The sequence below is a fragment of the Mus pahari genome, chromosome 2 (assembly GCF_900095145.1).
Source record: "Mus pahari chromosome 2, PAHARI_EIJ_v1.1, whole genome shotgun sequence".
In the NCBI taxonomy this organism is placed as follows: Eukaryota; Metazoa; Chordata; class Mammalia; order Rodentia; family Muridae; genus Mus; species Mus pahari.
This window is the reverse complement of record NC_034591.1, coordinates 42,123,020-42,144,241: the sequence shown is the minus strand read 5'-3', so window position 1 is coordinate 42,144,241 and position 21,222 is coordinate 42,123,020. Positions and strand designations below refer to the sequence as shown.

Here is a 21,222-nt window from a genome sequence, read left to right as displayed (position 1 = left end):
TACTTCCCCCAACTACTTCACATCTATGTAACAAACACGCCTCATTGCTCATAATTAAAGGCCAACTTAAAGGCTGAATGTAAAGAAAGCAATAAACAATACTTGTTTCTTGTTTTGTTATCAAGCAAACACACTTCCGTCATAAATCATACCAAAATATAAAATTATTTGTATTTCTGTCTATATGTCAGGAATCTAATTCTAATCAATAATAATGTAGCTGTGCTTATGAAAACTATGGAAGTTAAAATATTGCGCAGAAGCTACATGTGATTTCTCAATAAGCACTCCTAAATGCTGAACAATTATCTAGTAATTATACAAGTAGATGAGGCAGACTCATTTATGTCTTGAATGACAAAATTAAAATATCTACTTCCCCCCCCCCCTGTGATCCTAAAATCCTTTACCCGGAATCTGTAGAGTCCAGGAAAGCAAGGAGGGATCATTGGTGGGAAGAGGGAAGAAAGAACTTAAGGGAGGGGGGATGGAAGAGCAGGGGTGATATGAAAGGGAAAGGGGAAATGTGGAGGGAGGTTTAAGTGCGGGGGTGGGGGTGGGGGAGGTATGGGAGGGAAGGGCAGTAGAGAAGTCTGGGGAGGGATGCCTAACACTAACGATATTCAAAATAAGCTGTAGGAAACCCACTGCTTTATAAACTTCAAAAGTGTTTACATTTTCTGTATAAGAGTTTCACCAGAACTAGGCAGGGTATGATGCTCCTCCCAGGAATCATAGATTACAAAGTAAAAGCCCAGGGCACCATGGGATGCCTCCCTAAAGCAGTAGTCAGTCAGGAGTGTCTCAGAGATCTCCCAAATAACACCGGCTATTGCCATAGTACTTGGTTGCCTACCAGGACCTGATGGTAAGATCCTGTTGCTAATGACATCACACACTTTAATCATACGACATGCAGGAATCAAGTTGGTACCGACCTAGAAACTTCCTTCCCTGCTGGCCAGCTTCTGCAGTGCTGGAAAGTGCTATATGTAGGTCCCTGGGGCAGGGGAATGTCATCAACCGTCCTAACCAGTAGTGAACCCTGTGAACTACAGTAAAGGCCTAGGGGGTGAAAGTGTGCCCATAGGTACAATAGTGGCATGGATGTTATTGGTAAGCAACCGTCTTTTGCTTGGACTTACGGTATGTTCCACAGGAGGACATGGATATCTACTATTATGAATCTGGCCAGGGATCTGCCTGGAGAGCTCGCAGGCTCCAGGATTAAACCTGCTAATATGTTGTTAAATGGACAGAGCATCAAACTGCTCTCTAAACTCCTATTCCTATACCCATAGATTAGTGAAGCTCTTGGAACTCATCAGAGAAGTTCCTCTGGACTGTGGACAGTAGCTAATGCCGAAGCTTGCAGCTTGTCACAGTGCAGAAGATCAGGGTCAGTGGGTGCTCAGGACATCTTTATTCCCTACCACAGAGAAGGGCAAGGTGAAGGGCTGTAAGAGCCCGAGGTCAGGGTGGACCAGACTGAAACTGCTGCTCTCATGACCTCCCAGCAGCAGGTTCTGCCACCACTACACATGCTTAAGATTAAGCCATTCAACCATCCACCTGAGGAGCTGTTGATAGTTGATGGCTTATGGGAAGACAGAGTCTGTTTCCTTTAAGAATGTGGCCCGTGGTAGGTTGATTAAGCTCCAGTGGATGGCTCCTCACCCACACGATATAAGTAGTACAAAGTGTTATATAAATAGTAAATAAATAAATAAATAAATAAACAAATAAATAATGGCATGATGCTGTTGGGGCTGGGTGACTAATGGATCTCAGGGGAGTTAGGAGGAAGAGAAGGTAGAGATTAAGATCAAAATACATTATACAAAACTCTCAAAGATGAATACAAAAATTATATTTAAAGTATCATTTCCTGGAAATACCTTGGACAACTTGATACCCTTTCTTAGATCGTAGGAGTCATAAAAATTTAATAGCTAAGAAAAATCCATTCAGCCATATTCAAAGACTGAAGCAATGTCGTGCAGATATAAAATGGAAATTAAAACTTTATAGTTTTACATTGTCAAGGTTCTAAATTCAATTTATATTAGTGTAACTTAATAGCTAAGAGTCCAATTTACCCAAATGTTTATTCTGAAGAAGCAGAAACTTGAACTAGTCTAGAAGAAAGTCAATGATGAAATTCCTTCTTTTTTAAAAAAAAAAATTATTTATTTAATGTATATGAGTATACTGTAGCTATCTTCAGACACACCAGAAGAAGGCATCAGATCCCATTACAGATAGTTGTGAGCCACCATGTGGTTGCTGGGAATTGAACTCAGGACCTCTGGAAGAGGAGTCAGCGCTCTTACCCCCTGAGACATCTCTCCAGCCCCGATGACTTTCCCTCTTAAGCCACAGTGACTGAGCATCCTTCTGAGTGGATCCTAACAATTTACCAAGTCACAACTTCCCACCCTGCCCCAACCCAATGCCCGAGCTCTGAGCTCTGAGTTCTAGTTTGTTGTTGTTGTTGTTTTGCTTGTTGCCTACAATATGTGTTGGATAGAACGTTACACATGGTTATCTTACAACTGTTTGCGTTGCCAGTCCCGAGGTTTCCATATGCGTGGCTTCTCTGCTTTTGAGAGATGACTGGAAACCCTCAGCCGTGACTGTGTCCCCCAATCCAGGCACACAGAGGAACTCACTGGAAGTCGCAATTCTGAAAAGAGTCACAAGCAAAAGACAGTCATCCTTGTTGCTTCCTCCCGGAGTTGCTTCTAAATTACAGCATGCTGCATCAAAACTACAAAGCCCATCCCTCCATTCTGAAGTCAGGTTGCATCTATGAAGGAAGAATGCATGATCAAGGAGAAGTTTGTTTTGGAGGGCTGTTTGTCTGCCGGATCCCCTGACCCCATCACCAGGAGAGCAATGGTAATAACTGATTCTCAATTTGCTTGCTCAGAAGGGAAGAGAGGCTCCGTATTTCTAACCACTCAACCCCAACCCGATCTACATCCACACTGCTAAGGGTGCTCTGTCACTGATAGAAAGGTATCCGTAGGCACTGACTGGAGTGTGAACAGAACTCAGAAAGGGAGTTAATTTCCCAACAATATATTTTCTTCATATACTTGAGTTGGTTATGCCCCATGACCTTGGTCCCTTCACAAGGGTCTTTATTTCAGAAAGGTTTAAGTTGACACAAATGAAGAGTGGTGATATCTTACTTCAGAACAGTTACACTGAAATGTTTAAAAAGTGAAAATTTTGGATATGCTTAGAAAGAGAACCCGGAAGGTACAACAAGCTGTAGAATAAAAGCGGAAAGCCTCCCCTATCAGAAGTGCATGCTTACACATCAACTTTTAAAATCCTGAGAAACACGGGACATCTGGAGCATCTTATCTTCTCTAAAACATACATGGATACATCTTATATTCTCTAAAACATACATGGATACAACTGAGATAAGTAACAATACGCCTATACTAATGTATATACATAGGAATTTGTTTTTTAAAATATGTAAGAGAGACATCCCAATGGTCCATGCCTGGCTTATTTCTTAAGTTTATGTAGAATTACTCAATATACACTTCTCAGTGGATTATAGTATTCCACATATATAATTGAGTAGGCCATCCTTCTCTGCTGCGTTCTTACTTTTGAAATATTTTTCTGTTGATATTTTCACAACACTGTGATGAACATTCTTCTACAACTGTTTTGGTGTACCTATATAAGTTTGCCCAAATTCTTCTAGGCATGTAGAGTTACCAGGACCATGGACAAATGTGTTGTAACTTTACTAGATATTATCAAATTACCTCTTAAAACATTTATCCCAATTTCTATACTATCCAAGAGTGTGTAGGACTTGTTTTACCCCCAGGTCACACTACTTTATTTTTTGAGTCAAACAATTTATCCAGGTCTCAAAATGGAATTTAATTTTCCTCTTGTACACACTCCATCAATACTATCATGGTCTAATTTAAAGCCTCTCACATTCCCAAGTGAAAGTCATAGAAGCAGGGCTGTTCAATGCATTCCCACAGCCCGTTGTAACACAGTGTGATTCCTGTGCAAGAAAATGCTGATAACCTATTAGTAAGGCTTCCTTAGTGATGAAGTTCCATGTATCCTAACAGCAGAACTGGTGTTATCCAAATTGCTTTGGTGTTGAAGTTGATAAATGAAGAGGCATAGCAGTTCATTTCTTTCCTTGGAAATCACAACCTTAAATTTTTTTTTATTACATTTTGTGGACGTGTGTGTACAGGTGCCTGTGCAGGTCTAAGGACAACTTATAGGAGCTGGTTGCCTTCATTCAGCATGTGTGCAGGTCTCAGGGCCTGAGCCCAGATAGTCAGGCTTAGAAGTGAGCACCTTTACACACGGAGCCATCCAGCTGACCTGGAAATATGGGAGCTAAGGTATGCAGCCTAGTGGTAGAGCATGCATGTCCCATGAGCATGACCTTGGGTAAAATCCTCATCTATGGGGGAAGAAAATAAGTAAGATGTTGACAAAATTCCTCAATCTTGGCTTGAGGTTTGTTGATGGTTGCATCTTATGATTCCTATAAAACAACAACAACATCCCTTTTGCAATTAGTTATACCTTGATATCAAAATGGACTCTTATTTTATTTGAATATGGGGAAAATGAGCAGACATAAACCCCTTTAATAAATAGAAAAATCAGCTGTGTTTCATGGAAGTGTTATAAATGATTGTGAACACAATTATGTTAGATAACAGAGTCAGATATTTGTGGGAGGGGCCTTTTAGGTCTTTGTTTGGTGTATCCATCCAACATTTGTTTCAGTAGGTCAGCCCACCCACTTCCTACCCTGCTTCCTCCCTCCTAACTCCTAGACACATGCAGAAAGCCTAGAATTCTCCCCACAATACAGCTGAAAATAGCTTCTGTAGTCTTAAGGAATTTGGGAGATGAGAGACTCTGTTACATGGGTAGCCTTCCAAATAACTCTCTAATTCACTCGCGTGGGATAGTAGAAATGTTTCATAAGCAATTACATGTGAAGTGCCTCGCACGCATCCATTAGGTTTTCTTGCCCATGGTATGAAGTCAGAGTGTGTAATAGATTCAGATGTGAAATGCTACCCAGTGAGTAGTGCGGTGCTTTTATTTATTGCATACTCTTAGCTTGTCTCAGAGAGCACCGAAGCCTGTAAGCTTACGAGTCGCCTGAAGTAAAACTGGACCTTTTGTTAGAGATGCAGCAGGACTGCCTTTCTCATGCCTTTTAATATGTAGTGGAATGTGTCCCAGTGCCTGCTGACTGGGGTGCTGTTATATGAGCAGGGAGACTGAGCTAGAAGTAAGAGGCTTGTCTTTGCATTTCTGATGTTGCCAATCAACACTGGGATTGTGACACTGCCGGAGAGTCCTCTAGATTCCAGAAGGTGAATACCATGAGTTGTCTAAGCTTTTCATAATACTAAAATACAAGGCTGACCCTTTCCAGGTGCTCCTGTTAGCAATGAAATAGTTTTGAGTTGTTTAGCCAACTTGTGGTTACAAACCAAAATGTTACCCTAAGGAACTAAAAATACATCCCTTGGTTAGTAATTCCTCCTGCTCTGTGTAGCATGTAATTATATACAGCACAGGTAAAGACTAAACACTGGGAAAACACATGTACTAGAAAAGATTAGCTGCCAATTTTCTGGTGTATTTGATTTAATGTTTTGCCCCATAGCTAGTAATTAATATGAAAGTAATAGCAAAAGTATAATTATGTTTCACAAATGTTTGGACATTGCCTTGCATTTCTTATGAAGAAACTAAATACAGTGTTTTGCATTTTAAATTTCCAGTGAAAATAAAAGTCCTTGATTAGCAGTTAATGATTTGAGATTAGCAGTATAAATAAATATAGTTATAAGGGTATTAATTGCTACTTCTGCCTGTGGGCATTTACAAATGTTAATGCTTGTCTTGCAGGTATAAAAGCTACAAAAAGTATAACTGCAAAACTCAAGTGCATCACAAATATGACTTCAGAAATTCACACACTGAAACTGGAGAGATGGCTCAGCCATTAAAGGCTAGGCTCACAACCAAACATATAAGAGAAATACACAGATTGAAGTCATACCCAGAAATAGCTTCTACTGTAGTCATCAAATAAAGACCACAGGTAGAGGGGCACACATATTTCCAAGGCAAGAAAGATAGGGAATCAATGACACACAGTTTTCTACCCCTAAGCCTGAGCTCTTGCTAGCACCTAATGCCAAGTAATCCACATGGATGTAGGCTGTGAAAGACAGCCATCTGGAGGAAGGCCTAGAGTGAACTGCCAGGGTAAATGGAAGAGAGAGTCAGCTTTCTTTTAGTGTGGCCCCTGATAAGTCTACAGTGTTCCAGTGGGTAGCCCAACACTCATGGGCATATGGGTAGCATGAATTGGACACAGGACAAATTGGATACTGGGGGAGTGAGAGAGAATCCAGAAGGAGTTGGGGCAGTGAGTATGATCAGCATATATTGTATGAACACATAAAATATAGAATTAATAAAATATTATTTTAAAAATTAAAATTAGTTTTAGCATGAGCACATAAACATACTACGTGCAAAAAAACCTACCTATACATTGATCACCTGTTTTTAAGAAAGAGGTGACCCTGAGGTCACTCCTGAGTGTTTAGCATCTTTCTTGTAACCAATGGAGACACAGTCCAAGTCTCCTACAAGACAACAAATATCCTCACCTCTTAATCTGCTCCAGTTTTTGAATGTTGATGAAAAAAAATCACAGCCAAAAAGCATAGTGGGTGCAGAACAAATCTTTGCTGGATGAGTACCTGGATAGTGGTAGCTAAAGTCCTTTGCAAGTCTAGTTTTCTTAATTCTGGGTACAAAGTTGCCATTCTAATACATGGCTTAATGGGGCATTAAATGGGGAGAAATCCCTGGACTGCCAATTTAGCATATTGCATTAATGATGAACATGTCACAGGGCCAACCAGCTGCCCTTCCGTTTGTATGAGGTCCAGTAGCCTTATGGGAAAGAGACTACAGATGGATGCTCTTTAAGCCACCACCCCCTGAGAAGGTATTTGAGGAATATCAATCAATCATCCTTTCACCTCTTCAGGAGAGTACAAAACAATAAGGGGTACAGCCACACAAACGTATGTATAACACGGACGACTGTGTAGACCTAGCTGATACCACATCTCTTTCTGAGTAGACTGGGAAGGTTCACACCCTGTTCTTTCCTCAGGGTTAGCTTCGTGTGGTCCTAAGGGAGTGAGGAGCCCAGTTCCTGTCTTGTGTCACTCATTTAAAGGAATTTTCTATTAGGTTCTAATACTATGTTAGGTCATGAGTAGAGTAACATTGGAACTGACACACACAGCACATCTGAGTCCAGCTCTCTGTACTTTGTTCAAAGAAAAGTGTCCTGCCCGCAACAGATCTAGATGGATTTACAGCAGAACTTCCTAGACAATTGCAGGTTGTCATTGGGGACTTTGCATACTCCAAATGCACTGAGTCCTTAACAGGTTTTATTGTCATTTTATTAAAATAGCATTGACCAAGGTGTCTTTGAGAGAACGAGTATGGCAAACACAGAAACGTATTATTAGAACACGTTTCTGTCCTTGTTTGGGCAATCCATGGGTAATTTCTCACGATCTGGAATCATTGCACTACTATGTGTGTCAGTGGATCATGACTTCCTCTTGATGGCCTCAGAGGTCTTTCTCATGCTGTTATCATAGAAGGACATGCCATACCACAAATGTGTGTGTGTGTGTGTGTGTGTGTGTGTGTGTGTGTGTGTGTAGACAACACTTCAATATCATACTCTTTGCGGGGGGGGGGGGAGCATCACATGCATTCTGTTATAGGAAATGAGATGTCATCCATGCCCTGTAGTAAGTGGAGACACAATTTGACCCGTAAAAATGACCAGCTCAATGACACAACACAGCAACACCCTTTAAAAGTGTAGTCATTGTGCAAAAATCGCCACCAACTAACCAATCCATCCATCACACGCCTATCAAGCATTCAGCAATTGCAAGCTGTAAGTGCCCTTCATTCAGTTCTTTCAGTGGAAGTGTCAAAGTCACACAGTTCTACAAAACCAATTTTCCCCATGGGCTCCTCTATGTTTTGACCATGACAACATAAGACCCTTGAATTCCGCTCATTTTCCTTGGTAATAAAAGCTGTGTCTAGACGACCACTTCAATTTGCTTGCCCTATGATTTCACCGCAATGACCAAACAGCATGAAAGATTGTTTTATTACTTTATGGCAGCTTAATTTTCCTCTGATGTTTTTCTACATGAATTTTCCAGATGACAAAAAAATTGTTTTAAAGAAAAGAAAATGCTTGACTACCCCAGCAAAGCCCAAGATGAATAATTTAACATAAATTAATGAGTGTCATTAATAACAATTTGAAACACAGCTTCCAACAAATATTAATACATAAGAGTCCAATAAATATGACAATAAAGTAAATGCCTAAATCTACCTGCTGCAAAAGAAGTTAATCACTTTACTAATATCAAACCATCTCCCCCAGGACACATTTTCTGGAATAAACCATGAAATAGAATTGATTTAATTTGCATCAGAATAATTAATGGCTTACTAGAATCTGCAACAGTAATTATAAATTCCTTTTAAATGTAGTGTAGTCAATGATAACTTAAATGTAAGATACAAACACTGGCTGAGGGTAATGGTTACCATTTAAATGAAACCAGGCATTAACCACAAATCCAGATTTTTTACACCATATTTTAGTATATTAAAGTATACAGTGTTACTCTCAAGCAGCTTCTCTATTTGTATGTTGTTTGTAAACAAAGGCATTATATTTGAGCCAAGGTTTTTTTATGATAGCAAGAATTTCATGATCTTTGAATCCCAAGATAAGAATTTAGAAGACACAGAGACGTGCAACGGTTGACTAAATGAAGTCTCATGGGAGATAGGGACTTGCATGCCAGAAACAGGCAACCAGCGTGGAACACTCAGGAAGACAAACGAGTACAGAATTACTGTCTGATTCTGCGGTTCCTTCCTGACCATCGGCCAGTAGTGTGATGGCAATCTGTGGGGCTCAGGTTTGATTGTTCAGCACAGAAGACAGGAGTGGATTCTTATACACTGAAGACTGAGGGCATGAGGCAGAAGCCAGCCACACCCTACCCCAACTCTCTGAAATAGTTTGGAGTGAAGAGGATTATTAGCTTAGCACTTCTATTGTCTTGTACATCACTAAAGAATTAACCAAACTCAATGCTGCCAAAGTGGAGGGAGATGCTCTTTAGAAGTGATAATTGGGCAACCGAAAATGTCAGTTCTTTCTCTGCTTATCTGAATTATAAACTTTCATGTTAATATTTCTTCTCTATAAAGAATGTAAGCATTTAAACTAATTAATGAAATTAAAATAAATGTTTCTATAAAGATATTTTTTCAAATATTCCTCAGAAACTTTTCATCTCTTGTCAAGATTATGAATAATATATCATAAATTATGATAGACCATATCTATTGAGGTATTGCATTAGTATTCATAGATTTGCCTGGCTTTCACACTCAGTTGCTTTGGTTTTGGTTTGTATGTGGTATTAGGGTCCCTTGTATGCTTGTCAAACACTCTACAATTGAACTACATCCCAGCTTTCCTTTTCATTTCTCATTCGGAGACAGGTCTTAACAATTTGCTTAAATTCACTCTAGCACAGGCTAACCTTGGTTTTGTGTGCTTCCTGCCTCCGTGGCATCCTGAGCAGGTAGGGTTCCATTTAACCTCGTTTATTTGCATCTCCCATTTGCTATTTAGTTTTTCTTGTTAAGCGGACACAATCTAGATTCAACTGGGAAGAGGAAACTTCAACTAAAGAATTGGCTTCATCAGACTGTCTGTGAGCACGTCTGAGGGGCATTATCTTGATTGCTAATTGGTGGGTTGTACCATCCCTAGGCAGATGAGTCTAGGATTTTTTTTTTTTTTTGAAAGATAGATGAGCAGTACCAAGGAACAAGCCAATAGCAGCTTTCTTCTGTGCTCTCTGCTTCATTTCCTACCTCCAGGTTTCTGCTTTGAGTTCCTTACTGATAGAAATGACCTAGAAGTGTAAACAATATGAACCCCATTTCTTCCTTAAGCTGCTTTCTGTCATTATATTTTTGACAACGACAGAAAATAAAGAAAACTAGAACATCCCTGTAAGGCAATCCCAAACTTGAAATTACCTTGTTTTAAGCTGCTACTTCGATGACCAAGAAAAAGCTGATAGGAAAAAAAAAATGTATTTTGCTATTTATTTTTAAATATCTTGAAGAAAATATTTGTGGCATCCAAAATTGTTCCTGACATCTTCAATAAATTAGGGTTATATAGTCATTGGTTTAAAAAGTCCAGTAAGTCCTAATATCACTCACGAGTCATGAAAAAAAAAATTGACATTATTTTTTATCACAATAGATTCCGGCTAACAGGTGGTGATTTTAAAGTTCAATTTAGAAGTAGCAGAAAGAATTTAAGATGGCTAGTAGCAAAGAAAAAAATATCAAAAAATACTGGTTTTCCTCTTTTTGTTCTTCATCTAATGAAGGAATTATGTTGACTTAGAAACTAACTCTTTAATGTATACCTTGGCATGATGCCTAAAAATCAAACTGATTGCTCTGTAAAGGTGAGCTTGAAAGGGAAGAATGTACAAAAAGTTCAACGAAGAGAGTGACTGGGGGAAACAGTGTTTTTAATGAACTAAAGAGAACTATCCAGAAAATAAGAGGCTTTTAAATGAAGATTTTTGGCAGAAATTTCGTTCTGTGATGAGGGACATCGAGACAGAAAGTTCAAAGCACAAAGGTGCTTGCTGCCGACTATGAAGACCTGGGTTCGATCCCTGGAACTGACGGGTCCCTACAGGAACCTTGAGGGAGAACATTAAGTCCAGTGGGTTGTCTCCTGACCTCCACATGTGTACTGTGGCTTGTCCTTCCCCCCAGTCAATCAATCAATTAATAAACTAGTCATTGAATAAACAAATGTTACAGGTCGAGTGATCCTAAATCTTCTTTCAATATCTAAAAAAGAAAAAAAAAAAAAACCATAAAAACCAACCCACTACCCTACAAGGCCTTTGGGACTAGAGATGAGAGCTTTGGAAGAGGCTGCTTTACTTTGCTTGCCCAGTCAGCATGATGCCCAGCTTTCTCAAAGTGTTGTTTTGGCCCGGCTCCCCTGCCTCAGTGGCTCAGTTCCCCTGTGGCTGGAGTCAGGTTCCACAGCTTGAGTGGGCTTGGGGTACTCTTCCCAAGAGGAGTTGGGGGTCACTAGCAGGCCAGCAAAGTTGGATTTAGAGGAAAAGCACACGAAGTGTCTATAAGGAATCTGAAATGTAAGAGTGCTCACTCAGTTTCATGGCTCTAGGGTGAAACGTGACAGAGGTCCACGGCTACCATTATCCATCAAACGATCTGCAGTTCAGGCTCTCCCGCACTGCTTCCGAGCTGCTGCCCAGCATCCTGTAGCTGCTGAGGGTTTCTCCCGGAAGCTGGCTACTCAGCACTTTTGTGGACTCCTCCATCTAACTTTTCTTTCCCAAATGACTTTACAAAATTCTCAGTATATTTTAGTCCTGAGAGTCTGAGTTGGCTGTAAGGCATGTATTTCCCACTAGAGTTTCCTTAAGTTGATTTGACACACTAGAGGTTTCTCCCTTTCCAGTTTTGCTTTTAGGTGTGAGCCATGTCTTGTATGGTTAAGGAGTTTCACCCACCGACAGCTTAAAAGTGGCTCAGTGACTCTCGCATAGCAAAATGCGCTATTAAAATCTGTCCAACGGGTAACAGCTTCTTTCATTAAAGTCTCGGTTGGCACCTTGGCACTCTATCTTTTCGCCCTTGGCACTGTAGGTTTACAAATACATTGTATTATTGGGTAATTTAAAATATCATTTTGTGGATTGGACCTTGCATTTTTATAGCCGGCTATGATTATAGTTGAAAGTTCTTTCTCTTGAGTGACACAGCACTATTCTAAAACTGGCTGTAGACTGACCCACACTGAGTGGAGAAGAAGGATAAAGAAACTGAAGCATCTGCAAAACGCAGAGCGGAAGATGAAGAACAGATCCAGTTTACTTAAACATATCATCATTCTTAGTAATTCTATTTAGAGTCAGAGTAAACATTCCTGTGACTGCAGTATTTGGATTACTGGGTCATGAATAGTGATGGCTTCATACCAAAAGTAAGTAGAGCCCTGTATCTCAACTCCATTCCAGAGAGATGTGTTGGTTGAGTCTAATTGTGACGCTGTTAAAGTTCAGTGATATTAAGCACATCCAATTCCAGCATCAAAAGGGGGGGGGAGAGAGAGAGAGAGAGAGAGAGAGAGAGAGAGAGAGAGAGAGAGAGAGAGAGAGATTTCCCAACAACATTCTCTTCCCTTTTTACAGTCTATGGTCAGTGACATCAGGTCATTATTTACTGGGGCACTGGAGTGTTTGTGTGAAGTGAGTCTGTTCCACTAGTACAGCAATGTGATCTCACTGTGAGTGAGATCTACCAGCAAGGAATCGCCCTCAAATTAAAATAAGGTGGATAGCAAGAGAAGTGACACAGTATCAGGATGACATAAAATTAAGGGCAGCTTTCAGCGCAGTGTTCTGTATTCTATAGACTACTTTTTTCTAGACCAGTATTTTTCAATCTTTCTACTTCAGTGGCCCTTTTATACAGTTCCTCATGTTGTAGTGACCCCAATCATAAAATTATATTTTTGCTGCTACTTAATAACTGTAATTTTCCTGTTATGAATCATAATGTGGATATTTTTGGAGATACTAGTTTGCTGAAGGGGTTGCCACAGGTTGAAAACCGCAGATCTAGGGTGTACATATGTTTATGTATATATGGAGGGGTTTATCCATATGTGTCTATATGGGTGTCTTCTCTCATTTTCTGACTTGTTTTTTTGAGACAAGGTTTCTCACTGAATTTGAGCTCACCCATTGGCTAGACTTGCTATCTGTTACAGCTTTAGTTGTCTCCTAAACACAACCTAGAATTACCTAGGAAGAAAGTCTTAACTGAAGAATTAACAAAGTCAGGTTGGGGTATGGTCATGATTTTATGGGGCCTGTCTTGATTGGTTAATTGATACAGGAAAACCCAGCCCACTGTGAGCAGTGCCATTCTCTAGACAGGTAGTCCTGAATAGTATGAGAGGGGAGAAAGGTATCCTAGAGCAAGCAAGCAAGGAAGGAAGCAAAGACATGGGTTTCATCTTTCCGCTCTTGACTGTGATTGTGATCTTTAAATTCCTGACTTGACGCCCCCACAATATGAATTGCAACATTGAATTGTGAGCCAAATAAACCTCCTCCCATATGTTGCCTTTGGTAAGCAGTAATAGAAACTTTTATATATATATATATATATATATATATATATATATATATATATATATATATCACAGTAATAAAAATAAAACTAGACCCCTGTTGTGTTTCCAATAAGAATGGCCCCCATTGGCTCATATGTTTGAATGCTTAGTCACCAGGCTATAGAATTATTTGAGAGGATTAGAAGGATTAGGAGGTGTGGCCCTATCAGAAGAAGTATGCCACATGGGGCGAGCTATGAGGTTTCAAAAGCTCACTCTATTCTATCTGCCTGTAAAAGAGGATGTAGTTTTCAGCCTTTTCTAAGGCCAGCAGTACTGCCATTCTCCCACCATGCCCCCCATCATGATAATGGGCTGACCCCCTGGATCTGCAAGCAAGCTGCCAATTAAATGCTTCCTTTCATAAGAATTGTCCTAGTCATGATGTTTCTTCACAGAATTAGAACACTGACCAAGACAAGCTCTTTGCGGTGTAGTGAAAACATATTTAATGCCCATAAACTTCTCATTCTACACATATAACATGCAGTATTCAAAGTAATTTAATGATATGAACCCAGTCTATCCTCCTAAAAATCTCTATATTAAAGTTGGTGGTGTAGGTTCATAATCCTAGCATTCAGTAGACAGAGGCAGGAAGTTCCTTGCAAGCTCCATGCCAGTCTGGTCCATATAAGGAGCTCAGGCCAGACAAGGATACATAGTGAGACCTTGCTTAAAAAAATAAACAACAAGAACAAGGCAAACCTCGGCTAGAAAACTGTGGTCTTCCCTTATTCTAGTCAGAAAATTAAAGCAAAGAGAAGGCAGGAAACTCACATGTCGGTACTGGGCTATTACTTGGCCAGGATGGGATTTACACATAAGACGCCTGGCTCTTGGTGCACACACCACTACCCAGTAGCAGCTAATAATCAAGTCAAAGCAACCTCCAACTCTAAAAATGATTTTTACAAACCATTAATCCCGCCAAATCATATACTTCCTGTAAAACACAACTTGGCTCTGCGCATAGCCACTAATCCACCTTCTCACATTTGTGCTTTTCAAAAAAACACAGCACAGCACAACACAGTTTGACAGCACAATCAGTTAATTCTCACTGACACCATAGAATCCTACGGTAAAAGCCAGAAAAACAACTGTAAGACGCCAAGGTAACTGATAGTGAGACCTTTGTAAGTAGCCCAGGAAGGTGCTGCCATCATACCCGAGAAGCCCAGACCCGAAACTGCTGTTGGCACTCACAGGAGGCTCACCTTTGACCTCTCATCCTTAACCCCAAGTATGTGACTACAGCATAAAGCTTCCCATGGGAGGCCTTCCTTTTGCCTAGCAGAGATATTGATAGCTTGAGCAGTTGAGTCTAGCATAGTCGCATGAGAAAAGGGGTAATAAGATAAAGTATAAGGGGATCCCTATAAGATATCTTACTAGCAAATAGGGAGGACTGGAGAGTCTTCTCTCCCAAGGCTAGCAATTCTGGTCTGCTGTTGAGTTTCCTAACAAAACAAAACCATCTTCTGCCTATTGTAAGTACACATTGCACTGCTTGATCATAATACCAATGAGCACCAAATCAAGAGGATTTTGTTATCTGGTGAAATAATAACGAGTAATAAATGTAATCTCTTCTTAGACCCAGACATAATGGTTTCTTCCAAATAAATTCTTCCTTAGTTTGGATAGTATAATCAGCCTAAAAAAGCCCAGTATAATGGTGCAGTAGGTGATATGGATCTGAACATGTACATGAATGTATCTACTCCATAAATAATTATGTGAGGTTAAAGAGGGGCTAGATACAGCGTCTGAGGTATAAGTAAAAATTTAATGCTATGTCTTATTAATTTTTTAGGGTAGCTTATCTATAAAATTATCCTGGCATGTGAACCCTTATGAAGTCCTGCCAACTTATGTTTTAAACAAGCCTCATAGGCAAGCCTGCCTGCATGCCACCACACTCCTGGCTGGGATGGTCATTGACTAACTTTCTGACATTGTCAACCATCCCTAAAGTAAATGCTTTATTATACAAGTGGCCCTGGCTGTGGTATCTCCTCACATCAATAGAACAGTAACTAAGACACCTTATCTGCAACGTGTACAGATTTATAGTAAAGCTTGCCATACAAAACATTTTATAACGACCGCGTGAAGACGGAAAAATCGATAAAATCGTTTCCACTTTATAAGTCTAAAAGAAGGCCAAATGGAAGTATTTTACCTAGGTTTCCTTACAGCTGGGTGAACACAGGATGAGGCTTCTCCCTCTGCATCCTGGGACTCCTGACTCCTTGAAGGTTTGAATTGCTGCCAGGGCTTACATTCTCACAAAAGAGGTTGAGTGAAACACATAAGGCAAGAAGGTCCCCTCACTTAATATGGGTGAATTCCTTGCTTTGTTATTCTGGGGCAAGGTGACCCCTTGGAATGCTATACTGTGGGCTCCCTGCTCCTTTTCTTAGTAAAAATGCCAGGAAAAAAAAAAAAAAGAGGACAAGAGAACATCCCCCATCTGACCACTAGATGGTGCTAGAAGTAGTTTTTAAAAATAGTCTCAAAAGTTATAAATGCAATGAATCACAGGGTTTGAAAGATGTTTGCTGTATAATAGAGTCTGTGCATCTCTCGCAAACAGGAGCATGTCTACCTCAACATTAAAGGGGAGAACTTCTTTCAAAGCTACTCTCTTATTCAGTTAATTACATTTCTGACAGGACAGGAGTCCTTTATAATCACAACTCCAGCTCAGAAAGCAAGATTCTGATTCTGCGTAGGAATCTGCATGCGTTTCATTTTCCATATGCTTTGCCGTGACTTTTACTTTCAGTTTCTATCAAGATTATTTTTCAATGCGACATGTTGGAAGAGACCAAATGCCTGCGCCAATGCATTAGTCTTAATAAATGTGTCTTATTATGCATACGCCCTACAATGTGATGTTCTAGAGATGAGCCATAACAGACATGATCTCATGAGCAAAACGCTGTGCAACATACAACCAAGGGAGGAGGCCATGCACTCGTCAGCGAATGCCTCACATTAGTGGATTATTATTTTCTAATGCTGGGGATATGTTCAAGTCAAGTGTCCTGGTCTGTATGACTGTGAAAATGAGTGAACCCTAGAGCATCTCGAAATTACTATTGTTTTCTTCCATAACCAATCCAATACTGTTGAGAGCAAATATCTGTCTTTACTACCAGAAGAAGGCTAGGGGAATGCTTGATTTGAAAATCAACATCCATTGTATATCTCCCCAAATTATTGACCTCTCCTACCCATCTGGGTTTGTGTGTGTGTGTGTGTGTGTGTGTGTGTGTGTGTGTGTGTGTGTGTGTGTATGCTTGTGTATGTATGTGTATGTGCACATGTGTATATGTGTGTGTATGTGTGTGTATCTGTGTGTATTGTATGTGTTTGTGTGTGCATGTGTGTATCTATCTCTATGTGTGCATATGTGTGTATATGTGTGCACATGAGTTTGTGAACATGTATGTGTGCACGTGTGCATATGCATGTGTGTGCCTGTGTATATATGTATGTGTGTATCTGTGTGTACATGTGTATATCTGTGTGTGTGTTTGTGTGTATATATATGTGCGCACATGCATATGTGTATGTATGTGTATGTATGCGTCTGTGTGTCTGTGTGTCTGTGTATATACATGCACCTGTCTGTGTGTGTGCATGTGTATGTTGATGTACATGCAGAGGTCAGAGGTCAGTGTCATGCATCTTCCTCTATCATTTTTGAGACAGGATCACTCACTGGACCTGGAGCTCCTCACTGGGTTTTGGCTGGCTGGCCAGAAAGCTCTGTGGATCCTACTTTTGCCCATCCTAGTCTTGGGATCACAAGCATGTACATCTGTGCCTGACTTTTCACATAAGTACAAGGGGTAGGTTTTTACTGCTGTGATAAAACACAATGACCGAAAGCAACTTGGAAAGGAAAAGGTTTATTTCAGCTTACAATTCTCAGGTCACACTCCATCATTTAGGAGAATCAGGGCATGAACTCAAGGAAGGAACCTGGAGCTACGAGATGAGGTAGGACTTCCAGGGCCCCTGCATGCAGGCTAAGAGGTACAGGAGGGGGAGAAGGAGATTCACCATGCTTTAGAGGGAGAAAAGCCAGCAGTCACGTGAGATCTAGGGTAGAGTGGCCATTGGCCACTTCCCTGACTGGGCCTGGGGTAGCAGGCGGGAGGTTAGAAGCAGAGCTAAGCTGAGGGAAGACTTAGGATGCTGAGCTGGAACTGAAGGTAACCAACCAACTGAAGCTGAGGGCAGAGTTAGGGAGCTGAGCTAGGAGCAGAAAGAAGGATGTGACAGCCAAAGAAGGTTTAGAAGAGGCTGGCCATGGAGCTAAAGCAATATAAAGATAAGCGGATGTGTGTGTCCACGCACGGATCCGGAGGAACCTGAGCGGGGCTGGTAGCACCGATCCCCAGAAGCTTAAAGTGGGGTAGCAAAAACTACACCCAACAGTAGATGTGAGCCTTCACCTGTTCAGAAAGAGGTCAGGGTGGAGATCTGGTGATTTTGTTCCTAAAGGCAGATGCACTTTGGATTTACTAGTCAACAACCAAGTTCTTTGTGTGCCTGTTAATCCTCTGCATGACAGAGTAGCTGACAACGTTGCACTAAATTACAAAATAACAGAAAAAAAAATAGACAAAGTTCTGAATATTAGTCAAAACAACTGCATTTCTTCCTTTGAAACTCTCAGGTTTTGTTTCTTTTTTTTTTTTTTTTTTCTTCTTCAGTGTTTAGATCTAAGTAAAAATATCCACCAAAGTCCATTGCAGTCCACACAGGCTCTTCCTTTCTGGTCTAGGTTTGGTAGCTGTATCTCTCCCACCCTCACTCTTTTTGGTATGATACATGCATAAAAAGAAACATGACAGTTAACCAGACTCATTTCCTCTGGCTTGAAGGCAGAATCACTGAAATGAAGAAACTGCCTGGGGAACTAACCTATGAGAAGAACAGAAGAATCCTGGGAAAGATCCAGAGAGAGGCTTCTACTATTGATTTCCTGCTCCATCCTTGAGCTGTCAGCACCAAGACGCTCCTCCAAAGAAACAATGAGACGAAGAGGACAAACTGCAAGCCTGCCTGAGAGAAGTGCTCATCCGTCTCCAAGCTGCCTACATAAAGACCAACCAACAACCTGAGAAAGGACTCAACTGTCTGCTGTTGTGGTGGGTTTTTAGGTTTTTGTTTTTGTTTTTGTCTTTGTCTTTATTTTTCAGAGCAATGAGGTAGAAAGACCTTTGGCTACATGGGAAATCTCCCACGAGCAGCTTCTGCTGCTGGAGATTTGCTTATAGCTTTCCAGCATACATGTGGATAAGAATCTAGCACTTCTTATTTAAAAAAAAAAAAAAATGGCTACAACTTGAAGGAATGAGATGCCTTCCCTACTTCTCTGGCTCTTGGTTTCTGACCTGTAGCATTAGATCAATAGTTACATCACAACGAGGAAGTAGGTAAGCCAGTCTGCATTGGTTAAACCCCTCTGGTGATTGGCAGGGCTCTCCTGTCAGTACTCCAACACTCTCCACTAACGACCTTTCCATTTTCAATAATCTTTAACATTCAAAAAGGTGGTGATGATTACGTTGTCCCATGGCTGTTGCAGAAGGTCTCACAAATGCAACTTAAGAGGGACAGGTTTACTTTGGCTTTCTGTTTAAGGGTACAGTCTATGGGGTAGCAGCAGGTGTGTAAGGTCACTGGTCCCATTGTGCCCACAGTAAGGAAACAGGAGAGAAATGCTCCTGTCCAGCTGGCTTTCTTCTTTCCATTCAGGATGGAGTCCCAGCTGGGAGACAGTGACAGCACACTCAGAGTGGATCTTCCTTACTTAATAAACATCCTCACAGACCTCCAGTCAGGTTAGTGACAAGGACGAGCCATCTCATCGCTACTAGGGATGATGATCTTGTACTGAAGTTTAGTGCTAAAATGAGGTTCCACCTTCAGGGAATCTCAGTTCTCGTAGAGAAGCAAATGCATGAAGACATAGATGGTTCCTGCAAGCTTTGACGATGGGTAGCCAGGGAGACACTGAATGGACATTCAAATGTACTTCCAGAGATGCCTCCAGCTGGACATTCACTGAGTGTGTGAACTTCTTTTATAAAATACAAATACAGCTAAGAGACCCTGTGGGTTGCTGTCTGTATGCAGACGAGGTCAGGTGAAATCTTAGTCAAATGAGAGAGAGAGAGAGGGAGAGAGAGAGAGAGAGAGAGAGAGAGAGAGAGAGAGATCTACATGGCCTGAAATAGTCACAGGTAGCTATGGATATCATAGAAGGGCAATAGAGTAATGTAGGTCACTCTTTCCAACCTTGTGTGCAGCTTGTATCAATATCAATTGAGTTTTGAGTACTTTGTGTGGGCATTTTGGGGTTGAGGATTTGCCATTATAAATCTGGCTGGTAAATTATAAACCTCGGGTGTTTTCATTATACAGGGCTAGGAGTTTAGAGCCAGCAGCAGCCAGTCTCGGCAGGCTAGCTGCAGGGGTAGGATGGCCTGGGAGGGTATGAGCAGTTCGGGAGCCTGGGAAGACTGTGCCTTATGGCTCCTCATGGGGTGGTGAGACCATGGTGCCAGTGCCAGCCATAGCCGGACTTAGCGTGCATTGTTTTTTTATAATTACATGCTACCAGACTCTGCCTGAACTGAGGGTGTAGTTAAGTATGACTTGGTTCCATCAGCTTACTTTCTGCTGCCACTTTGCTCAAGTCATACTAACGAAGTGATATTTCTATTTAAGGGGAAGTGTCTTGCGTTGGGAGTGTAATTGATCATGGGCAGCATAGAATGCAAGTGGTTTAGGAGTTAAAAAAGCATCAGGAAGCTTCCCAGAAAGCACAGAGAAAAGTGTCAGGATTCAAGAACAGGCAAACCTTGGAAATAGTAGACCTGGAATAGACGTCATAGTATGCATCATGAGCCAATGCTAAAAATAACTTCAATCGTGTTATATTAATGATGGAATTTTATATTTGGTAATTAATAATTAGAATCTTATAAAGCTGCATCCTGTTTGTATGTAACCAATGTGTTAAATTTTACTTGTTATAGTTTTCCTTCCTTCCTTCCTTCCTTCCTTCCTTCCTTCCTTCCTTCCTTCCTTCCTCCCTTCCTTGCTTCCTTCTTCCTTCCCTCCCTCCCTCCCCCTCTCTCTCTTTCTTTCTTTCATCATTATTATTTTTAATTGAATATTTTCTTTATTTACATTTCAAATGTCATCCCCTTTCCTGGTTTCCCCTCCGAAAAACACCCATCCCTTATCCCCTCTCCCCTTCCCCTGCTCACCAACCCACACACTCCTGCTTCCTGGTCCTGGCATTCCCTCACACAGCGGCATAGAGCCTTCATAGGACAAAGGGTCTCTTCTCCCATTGGTGACCAACTTAGCCATCCTCTGCTACATATGCAGCTGGAGCCATGAGTCCCACCATGTGCGCTCTTTGGTTGGTAGTTTTGTCCCTGGGAGCTCTGGTTAGTTCATATTGTTGTTCCTCCTATGGAGCTGCAAACCCCTTCTGCTCCTTAGGTCCTTTCTCTAGCTCCTTCATTAGGGACCCTATTTTCTTTCTTTCTTTCTTTCTTTCTTTCTTTCTTTCTTTCTTTCTTTCTTTCTTTCTTTCTTTCTTTCTTTCTTTCTTCCTTTCTTCATTCCTTCCTTCCCTCCTTCATTAGGGACCCTATTTTCTTTCTTTCTTTCTTTCTTTCTTTCTTTCTTTCTTTCTTTCTTTCTTTCTTTCTTCCTTCCTTCCTTCCTTCCTTCCTTCC

The 21,222-nt window shown here is 40.9% G+C and overlaps 1 protein-coding gene across 1 annotated transcript in view; it reads right to left on the bottom strand.

Annotated features, from left to right (window-relative positions):
• Nucleotides 1-21,222, bottom strand: part of Cped1 (cadherin like and PC-esterase domain containing 1) — a 259,149-nt gene that overhangs the window by 154,343 nt on the left and 83,584 nt on the right. Inside the window, exon 5 of the mRNA XM_021190377.2 lies at nucleotides 2,554-2,686. Coding sequence (XP_021046036.1) covers nucleotides 2,554-2,686 — 133 coding nt within the window. The remainder of the gene's footprint in view (nucleotides 1-2,553; nucleotides 2,687-21,222) is intronic.